This window comes from Rousettus aegyptiacus, unplaced genomic scaffold (genome assembly GCF_014176215.1).
Source record: "Rousettus aegyptiacus isolate mRouAeg1 unplaced genomic scaffold, mRouAeg1.p scaffold_m13_p_12, whole genome shotgun sequence".
NCBI classification, from domain to species: Eukaryota; Metazoa; Chordata; class Mammalia; order Chiroptera; family Pteropodidae; genus Rousettus; species Rousettus aegyptiacus.
In genome coordinates, this window is record NW_023416287.1 from 46229506 (window position 1) to 46245624 (window position 16119).

The following is a 16119-nucleotide window of genomic DNA, read 5'->3' on the forward strand; positions in this document are numbered from 1 at the left end:
CCCTTTGACCCACTGCAAGGAGGTACCAGTATGTGCTATTCTGGCAGGTCTCTGCTGCAAGGCCTCCTGGCCGGAATAAAGTGAGCTGTGCTAAATGTGAGTCTTGTTTGATTCATAAAAGTGACAAAGCTGTGTGTGAGAATTGATCAGCTGATAACTTCTCCATGTTCTGAGTTCAGCTATGATCAAGCACTGCAGTCAGAGACAGCTGGCCCATTTGGCCTGGAGAAGCTCCTGCAGCCCTCAGCAGGCCTTGTCTGTACAAGAACGGTCACACCTGCACTCCACAGCACTATGGTGTTACCTGTGTTGGGGCCTACGTAGAGTGTGGCCCACAGCAGGTGCTCAGGGCAGTCGTCATCTCTTCCAAGGTCAATCCATCCTAGCATATTTCCAAGTTAGATGGGGATTCTTATTGAAGCCTCACAAAACAGTTCAGATGTCTGCAAAAAGGCGATCTCACCTCAGTTCAAGTTGTGCTCCCATGTTTAGTGATTCACTTTGCCCAAGGCTGGGGCTTAGAACAAAATAAACATCGCCCCTGGATGTGAACTGCCACATCACAGCACTGGTATTCTGCCAAATGGGAATAGGTCACACTGCGGGGTGCCCCTAGACCTCAGTGACTCCAAGATACAAAGGCTTGTTTCTCTTTTGCTCTTTGTCCAACAAACGTCAGGGGTCTCTGCTCGAGTTACTCAGGGACCCAGACTGATGGAAATGCTGGGTGTCATTGTTAGAGGAGGAATCCAGGTCCTCAGGAGACAGAGCAGAGGGCAAAGCACTAACATTTGCTTCTACCTGGAAGTGACATGCCACTCGCATTCTTTTGGCTAAAGCAAAGTCACATGTTCACAACAAACCTCAAAGGGGCAGGAAGGACAAATAACCAGCGAAGAATGGCAGTATCTGCCAATGATAAAACTAGCATGCTCCGGTCCTGTGGAATTTGACTTCACAAGATCTCTTACAAAAATGACTAGTTACAGAAACGGTAAAGTGATTTGTTACACAAAAAAAGCCATCACCCTGTGGTGGGCCAGGCCGCTAGCCTGGACTCTGGGTCTGAGTGCCCTTCAGTTTCCGTGCTGGGTCAGGCCACTGGCCTGCACTCGGTTGGAGTGCCCATGGAAATAAGCTCTGGAGCTCTCGGAGCCCATGCTGCCCAGTTTCCCCTCACTTGCCAAGAGTCCGAAGGGAAGTCTGTCATTTTCTGTGATTTCCCTGGCAAATCTCTGCCAAATTGTAAGGGAAGCCTGAGACCCACTAGCCCAGAACATGATGTAGGCAGGTGAGTTTCTGTGGGAAGTTTAAGTGCTAGATCCAAATAGGGATAATGGCTTTTCTTTATGTGTGCACTACCTTTAGACTCAGGAGCATTCTGGCTACCTCCCTTAAAGTCTGCAACTCAAGAAAAGCTGCTTTCCTCTTAGTTCTTTTAGTGAGCTGGAGGGGCAGTTCACCCAGGAAGGGACCAGAGACCAGAGTGACCACTGTAACAATGCAAAGTAACAAATTATCACATAAGCAGAGGCTGGAAGAGACAAGGGAAAAGTTTTATTGTGACTAAATTGTTTCAAAGTTCAATACTGCATATATGACATCAGGCAAAATGCTCAACTTCAGGTTTCATCACAAAGAATGAAAACTTTCTAACTTCTCTGCTAATTTTCAGACATGGCTGAACACTTTATAGAAGGTGAGGTTTATTTAGCCCTTGATTGATGGCACATTAGTTCTTCCGAGTCCTCCAGCAGAAAAAAATCTTCCTAGTCTCATCTGATTGGGTAGGATTGCCAATTCTCTATTTTTAATGTACTTTATTCCAGATGACCGAGACTGTAATTTTATTGCATTTGGAAGGGGCCTGTGCCCGTATAGTTAAACAAGTACACCATTCGGTGGCCATTAGAGTTAAGACACATCAGGGTTAAAGAAAGAACATTTGAATTGTATCTGAGACAGGGATGCTCCTCTATTCATTGATTTCCTCTTCATCATCTTCAAAAGCTTCTTCGCCATCATTGGCCGTAGCTTCCTGATACTGCTGGTACTCCGACACCAGGTCGTTCATGTTGCTCTCTGCTTCTGTGAACTCCATTTCATCCATGCCCTCTCCGGTAAACCAGTGCAGGAAGGCCTTGCGGCGGAACATGGCAGAAAACTGCTCAGAGATGCGCTTGAACAGCTCCTGGATGGCCGTGCTGTTGCCAATGAAGGTGGAGGCCATCTTGAGGCCCCGAGGAGGGATGTCACACACGGCCACCTTGACATTGTTGGGGATCCACTCCACAAAGTAGCTGCTGTTCTTGTTCTGGATGGCCAGCATCTGCTCATCCACCTCCTTCATGGACATGGGGCCCCGGAAAACGGTGGCCACTGTCAGGTAGCGCCCATGTCTTGGATCACAGGCTGCCATCATGTTCTTAGCATCGAACATTTGCTGAGTCAGTTCTGGCACCGTGAGGGCCCGGTATTGCTGACTGCCTCTGGCAGTCAGTGGGGCAAAGCCAGGCATGAAGAAGTGTAGGCGAGGGAAAGGGACCATGTTTACAGCGAGCTTGCGGAGGTCAGCATTGAGCTGGCCCGGGAAGCGTAGCGAGGTGGTGACCCCACTCATGGTGGCTGACACCAGATGGTTGAGGTCCCCATAGGTTGGCGTGGTGAGCTTCAGGGTGCGGAAGCAGATGTCGTACAGGGCCTCATTGTCGATGCAGTACGTCTCATCTGTGTTCTCCACCAGTTGGTGAACTGACAGGGTGGCGTTGTAGGGCTCCACCACGGTGTCCGAGACCTTGGGGGAGGGCATCACGCTGAAGGTGTTCATGATCCTGTCAGGATACTCCTCTCGGATCTTGCTGATGAGCAGCGTGCCCATGCCTGACCCTGTCCCTCCACCGAGGGAGTGGGTCAGCTGGAAGCCCTGCAGGCAGTCACAGTGCTCACACTCTTTCCTCACCACATCGAGCACTGAATCCACCAGCTCTGCCCCTTCTGTGTAGTGCCCCTTGGCCCAGTTGTTGCCGGCACCAGTTTGTCCTGGAATAAGGAACAGAGTAGCATGCAATTTAAATAGGGCGAGACAGGAGGGAACCACTCATTAATATTAATACTTTTTAAACGGTGCTGGAAAAGATGTGTTATAAAGCAGTTAGACTACACAGTGTTGGCCAAAGTCAAGGGGTGAACAAACAGGCACCTACCAACACTGCTGGTGAACACATGAATTAGTCCAATCTCTTGAGACAAGTTAAATACCGAACAATTTTTAGGATGGACATATGTTTGACCAGGTAATTCCATTCTTATTTTTAAATAGGTAATTCTCACACACGGTAAAATTCAAAGGGAGCAAACATATACATTAAAAAACAAGTAACTTCCCTCTCCTGTAAGTTTTCTAAATTTTGAACTATGTAGCGTAATTCTTTTCAAAAGAGTAATATTTTTCACGTGAAGGGAGTCCCTCATTCATCATCCAGAGTTACTGTCACAAAATTTTCCGAGCATCAACTATTTACTTTGAATACTCACAGGAAGTGATTCCTGCTCTGAAATTGCTTCCAGTCCAGTGGTGGTAAGGAGATTAACACATCCCAAAGAGTTTTGTATTTTTATGCAAGGATATCAAGTGGCTAGAAAGAGACTTTCTAGTTTACCTGTTTTCTGCACAGTGGTGCATTTTCCACAATCTACTTGTTTATATCTTACTTTATGGAAGAAATTTTGACTGAAAGGTTAGCTGTGAAAACAAATTTAAAATTCTATTTTTCAGTTCTTTTAATTATAGAATTAAAATCTATCAGTAGAAAATGCGTCTTTCTCAAGCTGAGTAAATAATACAGCCCTGCATGAGTGTATCAGTGGACACACTTAAAAAGAACTGATAAAAAGGACTAGCGGGATTTATTTTAGTTTTCATTTTCCTGGACACCGCACATTTCCTATAATGCAGTGCTTTTCAAATACAGCTCTGTAGTCTTGAAAATATTTTAAAACTATATACCCCTCGTACATTTTAAAGTTGACATCTAATTTGTCTTCATAAATCTGAACTGTCATAAATGACACAACTTTAATTTCTAGAGTACTGTAAACACTCCCTTTTAAAAACAAAACTGTTTTGTCATTTTGTTGAATGTATCCAATAGTCTATATAAAATGAGAAATAAATTCTAAGTTGAAATTGATTGTTGTTAAATTCCTATGATCACAAGGTGCCAAAAATATGTCATTATAATTGTATTTTTTCAATTAGTTCATTTATCCCAAGGTGAATATTAAATATTGCTGGAATGAAACCAAGTTTGGCAACAATTTTATTCCTCTTTGTTTTTACATGTAAATACTGAGAAATCTTGTTCACATAAATATGTAGATAAGACCAAATTGTATTCTAACAATGTCATTCAATTATTTGATCTTCTTCAGAATTACATGCCAAAAATCAAATAGTGATCTAGCATCAAAAAGTCATCTTTCAAACAAAAACTTAATTTTGTGGAAAGCAGAATCGGAAACAATCTGACTTAAATCAATAATTCTTTTCTTCTGTTTCTGGAAGATACCAAAAGGTTTTATCAAGACTTAATCAAATGCTAACTGTTTCAGGCACTTTCATCCAACATACTTAGAAAGAGTTGGGAAAATTGAAAATATTAATTCCCATACAACTTTGCCAATATATTTTTTAATGAACTGTTTTAAATACATTTCTGTCAAAATGTCTAGCATGCAGATTTAGCTTATTCATATTATAAAAACTATTGCCCATATTATTTAATTGGCAAAGACAGTCCTCACTATCAGACCAATCCTCCAAATTGGACTTACTCTCAGAAAAACAGTATTTTTCAATTCCAATGGGTACATTAATATGCATTTTGAGAAAGATTAGGAAAACCACTGAGAGCTAAATTCTATAGCATACTGTAAATTATGAAAAGCAGTAAAATCAAAGTAAATGATACAGAGATAACATGTCTATTTAATAATAAACTAAAAACAAGGTACTACTGTTTCTCATTACTGTAACTGATAATAAAATATAGCTAAAATTTTAAGTTATTCAGAAAGCAGGGAAGATTATTAAAAGGCACTGTACTTCTTTCTTTAGTTAATGGGTATATCAAACTCTGGTTTTGAAAGGAAGAATTATGTATAAAAAATTTAAAAAGAAATCTATTAACACCCAATCAGACTTTCCCTCTGTTGAATGAAAGAGACCAGGACACACTGCCGAAAGCAGGAACAGGCAGGTGACGTGATTGCGTCAAGCGGACAGAAGTGAGAAAAGGCCAAGTTGCCATGGCCTATTCTCCTGCTCAGGGCGAGGACACTACTGGCACTGCACTGTACAAATCTCTCCCCTCTTCCTGACGACATGAACTTGATTTTTGTCTACACCTTGCTGGTGGCAACAGTTCACAACCACAGCCCAGATGCCAGCTTTTCTGCTCCATGTGGACAGGTCCATATATGATGCTGCGCACCAATGGGGGAAACTAAGGGAAGACGCAGTGAAAACACCAAGGCTGTCTCTTGAGACCAGTCTTGTGCTACATCAGCTAAAACAAATAGATGGAAGGCTCTCATGCACTCTGGGGCGTCGGGGGAGGGGGGCCGTATGCTGAGGTCCACTGACAGGCACCCATGGGTCCTGGGAGAATGAGCCTTATCTCAGATTTCTTTGAATCTTCCATAGCATTTATCAGTGCTACGCACTGCAGCGTTAATAGAAGTCGTAAAACAAGAAAAACTCAAATCCTATGATTCAGGAATTTTAAAATATATTGACTATTACTGACTCGTATCATGTATAATGGGATATCCTCTTTAAATATCTAACATCCTACAAATTGGTAAGGAAAACAAAAGCCTTTAGGGAAATAGGCAAAGGATATAAACAGTTTACAGGGAAGGAAATTCAAATAATTTAAATATCTGACATTCTTCATAAGGAAAATACAAACTAAAACAAAGAGATTCAACTTCTCTTCTATGAAATTGACAGAGATCAAGAAGTCTGATAACACCATTGGTGACAGTCTGGTGAAAGGCTCCTTTTGGAGCTCCTGGATGCACTGCACTGTACAAATCTTACGAGGACAAGCCCCTCTACAGAACAATTTAGCAATATCTATCCAAATTAGTCTCCTTGGACTCAGCAATTCTACTTCTATAATTTTTCCTAGATAGACCCATATATGTGCAAAATGACAAATATTCTCTGAAGAGCAGTTTGTAATAGTAAAGAAAAAAGGAAGCAACATAAATATCTTTTAAAAAGAGGATGATACCTATGCAAAGAAATACTATCAGCCACCAACCCTAGGACTCAGATGGAAAGATTTTCAAAATATATTGCTAAGGGAGAAAAAAACTCAGACTACGAAATGGTGCATGAAGTTAACTATCATTACATGTGTCATAGGTATGTATCTGATGGGATGTGTACAGAATATAACTGAAAGGACAGGCAAGAATCTGAGGGTGGCTGCCTCTGGGAAGAGCCTGGGTGGGCACCAGCTTGGAAGGGAAGGAGATCGCGTTTTCACAGGACACTTCTTCCTTTTGAATCCTGGCCATGTGAATGTTTTACCTAGCAAGCTAGCAAAATGAATGTTTTAAACTTTATTAAAACATAAAAAAAATGCATTTTGGAAATAAATGGGAGAAATACACACTGAACTAATAACTGATTGTCTCTGAAGGATGGGACTATAGGGAGTTCGGCGTCAACATTTGCTTATAAAACTTTATAAACATATATGCATTTTAAGATGATCAAAAGAAAAATGAAAACACACCTTTAAGGAAAATTTTGAAGTGTCATCAGTAAGTGAGGAATTATTAAATGATGACACAAACACACAATGGAAAGGCACTGTGACTATCATGGGAGATGTCTGAGATGTTTAGTGACCTTTTCAAAAAGCTGTAAATGGTATGTGCAGCATGATCCTATTTTCCAGAAACAAAATCAGCTGTGTGTGTGTGTGTGCGCGCGCGCACACGCGCAAGGTGCACGTATATACAGAAAGGGTCAGGCAGGACACATCTCCACTGCCTTTGGCACTTAGTTATCCCCTGGGACTAAAATCTCAGGGGCCAACAGTGGAAGAAATGGGAGGTTTCTGTATTTATACTATATACTTGTATATTGTATGAAAACAACAACAAAAAAGCGCGTGAAAAGTCTGTTTTAACTTCGTGGTGAAAACGTTAAATGTGTTAAGTATTACATAGTGCTGTTTCCAGAAATGCGGGACTGCCCGGCTGAAACAGACCACGGCTGGCTCCTGCGCTCATCTGTCTCAACCCCACCTTGCAAGTGAGCTCAGCGTCAGTCCTGCTGTCTTTGCCCCAGTTAGCCAAAGGCACTAAGGCTAGTGGCATGGCAGGACTTGTGACTCAAAGTAAATGATGCAAAGATAATGGACGTATTTAATATACTACACAAACAGACCCTCTATGCTTTCATCAGACCCTGAGGGCACTGGCTTCTTTGGCCTCCGCAAGCGGCCATTTCCTTGTCTGGAAGGTGATGGCGTTTTCTCTTACAGAGATTCTCCCCTCATCCCACCCTACCGCCCAGCTGAGAAAGTAAAACCTGGCTGGCCGCCTTCTCTTACCAAAATGGGCATTGTTCTTCCTACACCCCCACCAACACCTGTCCACCCACTCTCCACCCAACCTGCAGGCAGCAGCCTGGCCAGACCAGAGCGAAGGCAGTGAGAACAAACTCAGGGTTAGCTTCATACTCAGGGTTAGCTTTATACCTGGGGCTCAGTGTAAAATTATCACACCTGTAGGAAAGACCGAGTACAATTGTCACAAAGAGACTAGAAATTATTTCACTAACAAAAGTAAAAACTACTAACTGAAAATAAATAGGCAGCTTTAGGCACATATACAGCCACAGCAAACCAAGCTTGCTCTAGTGTTAAATGTACAGAGATACTGAACTTGACCCTTTCTCCTCCAACCAGCTCACATTATCCACTGGGCTTCCTCAATATTTATAGCATGATTAGCCATGAAATTTTCTCTGCTCTTGACAAAAGGAGGAAGCTGGTGACTTCTGAAAATATTTTGCTACTGTCTCATAGCAACAGACGTTCCCAGTTAAATATTTGGGGATCATGAACTGAACATCTTCTGTAATGTGATGTTGTCACATTAATCACTGGCTCCAGACTGGAGAATACAACAAGGCTGCAAACTCTTAAGCTTTAGCAGTCAGGCTGCAACAGATGCCCAGGGTTTTCTCAGAGTCTACTCTCTGGTTTACCTTCTAACTCACACTGGGGGGTGGATTGTCTTAAGGTTACGTGCTTGCTCCCTGATCCCTCTTCCCAATTCTGAATCTGGAAGAAAAAGGTACAAGTGCAGAAAGAGGCTTAAATGAAAGTTTCATTTTCTCCTATAAGATGCTTTCTCACTATCATATTATGCAACCAGAAATTTGTTAAGAAGTTTTTTTTTTTAAAGTATATCCATGTTCAAAACTCAAGTGCAGATATATAGACTTCAAGTCTGTTTTTTTAAACTGTTTCAAACTATATTTAAAAATGGGTTGACATTTGTTTATTATAATTTACCAACTCTGAACCAATGAGTTAGAAAGCCATGGTGGGTGGGGCGGGGATGAACCATCTCCTATTCATAGACAATTCTGCCTCTTTCACTAACTGGAGAATGACCTAAAAACAACTGTTTAGCCGAAAAATATGATATGTTTATACATGCTGATACCCTTCTATTCCATGTAACAAACATGCTATTTTAATAAAGTAATTCTTAATTCAACGGTAACAATTTTTATAAATTTCTATTAAATAAAGCTATTTCACATCAGTACAAACTGTTAAAAATTTTAAATATTCTTATTCAAAAATAGGGACACATGTTCTGGCAAGAAGCAAAGATGCAAGAAGTAATCCTAGAGAGAATTTAAATGCCAAATATCATATCTAACATTTTCCAAGGTTTATAACGACAGTAAATTAGATAATTAAATGGTTACTATAAGTCCATCTTAATTTGCTCTTAAGCTTTTGGATCCCACTTATTGACACCTAGAGAAACAACACCAGACTTTTCTTACACTCCCAATATTCATTTCAAATTTATTAAACCACAGAAAACATCCACGACTGCTAGAGCTGCTGCTCTGAGAAGCTGGCTTACCATGACTTCAATAGCCTGTGATGATTCAATTAAGTAAAAATCAGTTCATGGATCTGACTCTCTTTAGAACCTCAACAAGGCCTGGTTATGCAGGAGTGATGGCCAAGGGTGAAGCCTGATTCCTGAGCAGACATCCCAGCTGGGAAAGAGAAAGCAAGGCAGAGGAGGCCTGTGGCCTCTGGTGTCCTACTAGAGAACATCTCCAGAAAGTGCACAAACAGGCGCCACAACTTCATCATGACGATATTTCTTATGACAGATTAACACATGTAAAAGGATATGAAAAATAATGTAATGAATATCTGCTTACTTGCCACCCATTTTAAGAAATAAAATATACCAATGTTACACAAAGCCTAATTAATATGAGTTTGAACATCTTAAATTTAAACGATGTAGAATTAGATTTTTTATTTTCTCTCAAAAAGCAGTAAGGGGTTTGTGTGTGCAGAGGCGGGTGTTCAGCTGACCAACCTTCTCTGAGAGAACAGGGTTCACTGAATTTCATTAAATATTGTCTTTAGGTTTCTTTATGTGTGAGTCCTGTTTATATGTGCATGTAAGTTTCTTTTTTTATACTAGTAATATATATATAGAACAGCAAGATTCAGAATTGTTTTTACATTTCCTCAAGCCGTGTTAGAGTATTGTCAATTATGTTGCTAAGAGTCCCTCTAGAATAAGTATTTGGTTCATACATATCTTTAAAACTTTCATTTCAGGCAAAAGCAAAGCAAAAACTGCTCTCAGACACTGCCACTGGCAATATCTGACTAGGAAGATTACAGCAAACCAATAAGGGGTTAAATATGTTCATGCTCTTTGACTTACTAATTTTACTTCTGAGAATCTATTCTGTGATTAGAGACAGAAACACAAATTTATGTAAATCAAGATGTGAACATCTATACTCTATATTACTATGTTCTTTATAAGGGCAAATATTGGTAAGGAACAATTCCCTGGCTGTTGGCCATTGTTGGTAAATAATTATACATTATGTAGCTATTAAAAATTATTATAGATTTTAGAAACAACATATTAACACGAATCATAACTTAGAATATAATATTCAGTGAGAAATAAGATACAAAGTAACAACTAATGAAAATCAGCAAAGAAAAACAAAAGGTGAAAATACACCTCATTGCCAACAATGATTATTCTAGGTTGAGCATACGGAATAATTCATTCAAGTTTTTAGTTTTTAATAATGTGACTATATAAGTTTTTGCTGTAAAAAACAAAGTAAAAATAAATAAATACAAATAATTTAAAGAATGCAGGGGTATTTCCCTTTTTAAGACTGGGTATATCCCTTTACGACATGATGACAACAACCATGTCCCTTACTGTGCTTCCTTTTTTGAATTTAGTTGCCAGAAACCCAGAGTTTAAGTTAATTATCAGCCACAACGGAATTAACTCTCACGGCTGACTATGTTTTAAACTGCCAAGTTTCATCGTTGTCTTTAATATATGTTGTTTCATATCTTTAGAAGCAGAAAAGATAATGTATTTTACATAAAGCTTTAAGATATTTTTATATACAAACTCAGATATTCACTTCTAATGTGGCTCAGGAAGGACACAGGTCAGCAACAGGACTTGGTCTCCTGGGAAGGGAAGCAGGTGGACAGAGAAGGGAGAGACTAACTTCCCACTGAATAACCTGCAGTATTTTTGAACTGTGTACCATATACACACATGTACTGCCTAGCAAAAAAAAAAGTGTACTTTTCTTAATGATGAACTATATTCATTTTGTTTGGTAAAGTTTACTGAGACCAACTGGATTTAGTCAACTGTAATTCAGATTCAAGAAACCTTAAATAACCTCTCTGATTCTTACCAAAAATCCATTGAACCTTCAGAGGAGGAAATTTCGAGCACAATTCTATATGAAGGTGTGTTTTTATGGAGGTAGGCCCTTCGCTCCAGTCTGCAAAGCTGAAGCAGCCCTGGGAAAGGAACTGATGACGCTACCAATGGTGGCAGAGCTCAATTAACCAAGTTTCCCTTCTCCCAGTTCAGTGATCTCTCTTCTTGGCTTCACTAATTCAGTAACCCAGCAAGGTGGTCCAGAATGTCTACAGCTGCCAGCAGCCCAAACCCGCTTAGTAAGAGAAAGTGAAAGAGTGCTGATCTATAAAAAGAAAGTAGGGAGAGTCATCCTTTTTCTCTCCTCAGCATACAAAATATTAATGTTATCCCAGCCAAGTCCTTGTCACAGAATGCAGGGAGGGCACTGAATGGGCAAAGAGGCTGTAGAGTTCCCAGATACCACGGGAAAGCATGCAAATGGGGTTCAGCTCTTTGAAAGACTGATGTGCAATGTCCATGTGGCACGTGCAAGCATCTCTGCAGGGCAAATAACTTGAACTGAAACTGTTGGATCAAAATTCTTGATTTGCTGAATCTGTTAAGTTGTCCTCTGAATGTTTAAAAACTGTTATTCCTCCAAATGCCTTCACCAACACTAGCTATTGGCAGTTCTTAACTACTGGCCAATCTGATAGGAGAAAAATATCATTTCCCTTTAACTGACTCTCCCTGATTCCCAATTACTAATAAATTTTGTCCCTGGATATTGCTATTGTGAATATTTTCCTATTATATTTTATAATTATTACCATTCAGGTGATCGATTTGCACCAGTTTGCCTGGGACTGTACCAGGGTTCTGGGAAACCCCTCCAGTCCCAGGCAAATCAGGACAGTTGGTCACCCTATTGCAATAATGTCTGTATAAGTGTTTTTTCTTGTGTCTGGCTGCCTTACTGAGGTCATAAGTGCTAGTCATTATTCCACTGATAGCCCGTTTGGAAAATCCAAGAGACTCATTCCATTTATAATAACAACTCTGTCTTTTCCCTTAAATGATTTGTAGCTCTTTTCTTTCTCTGGCCTTTGCGCACTGGCCAGAGCCTTTGGAACATGGTGTCTTTTGAAGAAGAGGTTGGAATGTAGATTTTTGATATATTCAATTTCTATGTCACAGTGCCTTTAAGCCTTAAGATTATCTTACTTCTTTGTCAGACACTTTGCCTTTTAAAGGTATTAAAATTGTGTTTGTCAATTGATTGGGGTATTTCTGTTGATAAGCAATATTTTTTCCCTCTAGGCACATTTCTTAATGGTAATTTTTGAAAAATAATGTAAATGAGTATGTGATGACTAACATTAAAATACAATTGTCTGATGGAAAACTTTCAAATCTGCCACCCACTTTAAGATAGAAATGTCTATGAATGGCTGGCTATGTGTTTGCATAGTGGCTTTTCATTTTCTCTCTCCATTCCTCTAATTTGGTAGAATATCTGTATTAAGGCCCTGAGCACGGCCTTAGTAACGGAACTGTTCCATATTTACACTGTCCAATATGGTGGGCACTAGCCACACATAACTATGGAGCACTTGAAATATACCTAGTACGACTAAGGAAAGGAATTAATTTTAACTTTAATTAACTTAAATTTAAATAGCCACATGTTGCTAGTGGCTACCACATTGGGCAGCAGAGTCTAGATTCATCTTTACTTGGGGCCAGTTACAGTCTCCATTTCAGCAAAAGGTAAAGAATATAAATGTCTCCATTTGTTTACTATAAAAATATTGGTAATCTAGGTTTTCTGATGTAAGAAAAGGGGTACTTGAAAGTGTAGTCCTAGTCTATTTGAACTATCAAAGGTGAAAAAAACCCTTGAACAAATTATCAGAAGCTTTACCTGTTCCATTGGTTTGTAAGTTGTCATGGTGATGGGGAAGCAGCTGACACCAAGAGGACTCATGAACTCTTTGAGAATGGTTCCTCTTGCTGAGTCACCTAACAAGTCACTGCCTGATTCTGCTACAAGTTCATCAATTTATATATCAATGAAACCTCCAAGATTCTGTACCTTCTTGTATACTTTGAAGTAACGTTGACTCTAAAAACTATGACTACATGGTGATGGAGGCTGATAACACTAACGGTGCCACTTCATTTAATTTTATATAATTATTTTTTAGGAGTTTGCTGATGGACAGGTGCTATTATCATTTTTTAGGTAGAAGAAGGGAAGGGATGATTTGCCCAATTCTGATAAAACAAAACTCATATGGACCAGTCTTTAAAAAGAAAGCAGAGTAACTGTCTAAAGATAATGGGACAGAAATATAGGTAGAAACACATTGAAGTAAAAGATGAGTAATATAGGAACCAAAAACAATTATTATAATAATTTAAAGTCTAAAATTTTCTTATATAAAAATAACTATCAGTATAAGCATTTCATTGGAAGATACAAAAGTTACTTACCTAAAGAAAAAGTCAAAACTTTAAAGAGATGCCTGTGATGAAGCTAGAACCTGATTTTCATCCTAAGCTTTTCTACACTGTGTGATGTATTTAATCTTGCACATAAATTAATTCTATGTTTAAAGAAAGAAAAAAAGCAGGAGGGATGGAACCTACCGAAGATGAAGTTGTCAGGCCGGAAAAGTTGCCCAAAAGGCCCAGACCGCACACTGTCCATGGTGCCTGGCTCCAAATCCACCAGGGCTGCTCTGGGCACATATTTCTGAGCTGGAAGAGAATGAAGTCCACCCACAAGGGTCACTTTCTGATTTCTAGAGCAATGGACTTCCCTACAGCAAGTCCCACCAGCACGGCTGCCTGGAATATATGAAGCAGGGTTTCTTCAGAGAGAGTGCCTGGCTTTCTTGGAATCACAGAATCTTAGCACTGGGAGAACATAATCCTACCCTTGAATTGTTCAGATGAGGAAACCAGCCCGGGCATGAATGCGCAGAGAAGTTCCAGGAATAAGCAGGGTGAGAAGTCAGGTCTTCTGACTTCCTGCCTCCTATATTTTCCAGTTTACCCTGACACCTCTTTCCTGTTGGGTAGTTTTACTTTTTCTGCTCAATGGGAATAAACCACTATCTGTTGTGGCCAACTGCCATCCTGCCATGGCATTCTCTCTGCTTTCTGCACCTCCTTCATGCACACGCATGTATGGACCCAAGCTATACCCTGAGTACCTCATTTTAGGTACCATTCTGTGGGCTGTTTCCTGGGAGACACTCTCACTTATGAATAGGTGCCACTGTGCAGCATGTTCATTTGTATGCATTCTTCTGTGCCAACTGAGCAAGAGACTATTCCCAGTGAGGACAGGGCTAATATGACTGCACACAGGAACTGTTCTATAAACTCTTGTCCTGCTACGCACACACCCAGAATGAAAAAAGGATTTTACTAAGCTGGACCTAAGGGTTAACAGGAAGTGCAATGTATACTGGAATTTTCCTTAGTGCTATCTAGAAATTTCAGCTTCTTGCCCTGATGTTCCAGACCTTTTGTCATAGCTGCTTAATGAGTAAATTCCAGTGATTTATGTATCCTGCTCTTCTTAGCTTTTTTGTGGACAAGAAGTATGTGAATCCAAAAAACTGAAAGTGATTATCTCTGGGAATATATATTATATATATCCTGTGTAGAAGGGAAGCATCTATCATTTTCTGGGCATTCTTTTAATGGATTATTTTTTTGTTGTTGACTTGAAGGGCATGTATCACTTTTATAATCAAAATTGTTACAGAGATAATACACACATGTAGCCACAATATTATATGTTGAAATCCAGGAAAGAGGTGATATTATTCTCAAACTTGGATAAACGACAGCCTAGATTTTTACTAACACCCACAAGACAATTATCCACAATTGTCTAGTTTCAGCTTCCAGGGAGTGTAAAGTATTTGGGGAGGTCAGCAAAGGCCCAAAAATTCGTTTAAGGGAGTGCTTTTCAAATTTTTAGCCAAGAAGTTCCATTGAGAAATACATCTTAAACTGGAAAAAGTAAAAAAATAAAGTCGGGTATCACCCACTAAGTTGATTTCACAACACTAACGGGGTGGTCTGGTTCAAAAGCTCAGACGCGCGCAGTTGGGCTATTTGAAATAAACTGACCGCGCATTTCCTGCCCCAACGGGAGTGAGGGTGGAGCCGAGCATCCTGTTATATCCCGGGTGAACTTTTCCTACAGCAAACTACCCTCGCGTGAAGGCACACCCCGAGCACCAACGCCGGTCCCGGTGAAGACCCGTGAACGCCGGTGTCCCGCAGCGAAGGGCGGGGGTCCAGGAGAACGGCCGAGGGTCCGGCGGGGCGGGGGGGGGGTGGGGATCGGGGCGACGATGCCAGGGTCCAGCGAAGAAGGGCGGGGTCCAGCGGGGAAGGGTCGTGGTCCAGGCGGGGACCCGACCGCGCCGCGCTACTCACAGGATGACTCATTGTAGTAGACGTTGATTCTCTCCAGCTGCAGCGCCGAATCGCCCACGTAACCTCCGGCCGGGTCGATACCATGCTCGTCGCTGATCACTTCCCAAAACTTGGTGTAGGGCGAGGCGGGGAGACACAAGGTCAGAAACCGGAGCCCAGGGCGCCCTCCCCCCTGCCCCCGCGCCTCGCCCCCGGCCAGTCCGGGCGGGCCGGGGCTCGCGGCCGCCGCGGGCGAATTCCAGGCGCGCCCGAGCCTGCGGCGGCCGCTCTGGCCGGGGCGGGGACGGGAGCGAGCGGCAGGGGCGGCCGGCTGTCCTGCGCCCTGCTCGGCAGCGCCGCCCCTCCAGCGCGCCCCAGGACCGCAGGGCAGAGCCGCGGCGCACCCGGGCGGGCGGACGCTCCAGCCCGCAAGCTGCCCGCCCGCGCCGCGCCCGACGCACCTTGGTGCCTATCTGGTTGCCGCACTGGCCCGCCTGGATGTGCACGATCTCCCTCATGGCCGGCGCCGGCTCTGCGTCCCAGGCACGCACTGTCCGACCGCGCCAGCCCGACTGCGGGCCCGCGGCGCGCTCCGGGGCTCGGCCCTGCGCCCGCCCCCGCCCCCCGGCCGCACCGCCCCCCGCCCCGCGCCCTCCGCACCAATAGCGGCGGGCCTCGCCC

At 41.9% G+C, this 16119-nt stretch overlaps 1 protein-coding gene across 2 annotated transcripts; it reads right to left on the bottom strand.

Moving 5' to 3' along the window:
- Nucleotides 1-1535: 1535 nt before the first annotated feature.
- On the bottom strand, nucleotides 1536-16052 carry TUBB6 (tubulin beta 6 class V). Of its 2 annotated transcripts, none has more exons than XM_016119898.2 (4): nucleotides 15900-16052; nucleotides 15460-15568; nucleotides 13648-13758; nucleotides 1536-3039 (listed from the first exon to the last, which is right to left on the bottom strand). In XM_016119898.2, the coding sequence occupies exons 1-4, from the start codon at nucleotides 15954-15956 to the stop codon at nucleotides 1976-1978; spliced, it is 1341 nt and encodes a 446-aa protein (XP_015975384.1). In that variant the 5' UTR covers nucleotides 15957-16052; the 3' UTR covers nucleotides 1536-1975. The 2 variants fall into 2 exon arrangements, with proteins under 2 accessions (XP_015975384.1, XP_036085724.1); XM_036229831.1 differs by having other exon boundaries at nucleotides 13648-13848.
- Nucleotides 16053-16119: the final 67 nt, after the last annotated feature.

Coding starts and splice junctions, on each gene's coding strand:
- TUBB6 (XM_036229831.1), bottom strand. CDS start 15,956: ATGAGGGAGATCGTGCACATCCAGGCGGGCCAGTGCGGCAACCAGATA. Junction 13,849..15,459: donor CTACTACAATGAGTCATCCT/GTGAGTAGCGCG, acceptor CATATATTCCAG/GCAGCCGTGCTGGTGGGACT. Junction 3,040..13,647: donor GCCTGACAACTTCATCTTCG/GTAGGTTCCATC, acceptor TCCTTATTCCAG/GACAAACTGGTGCCGGCAAC.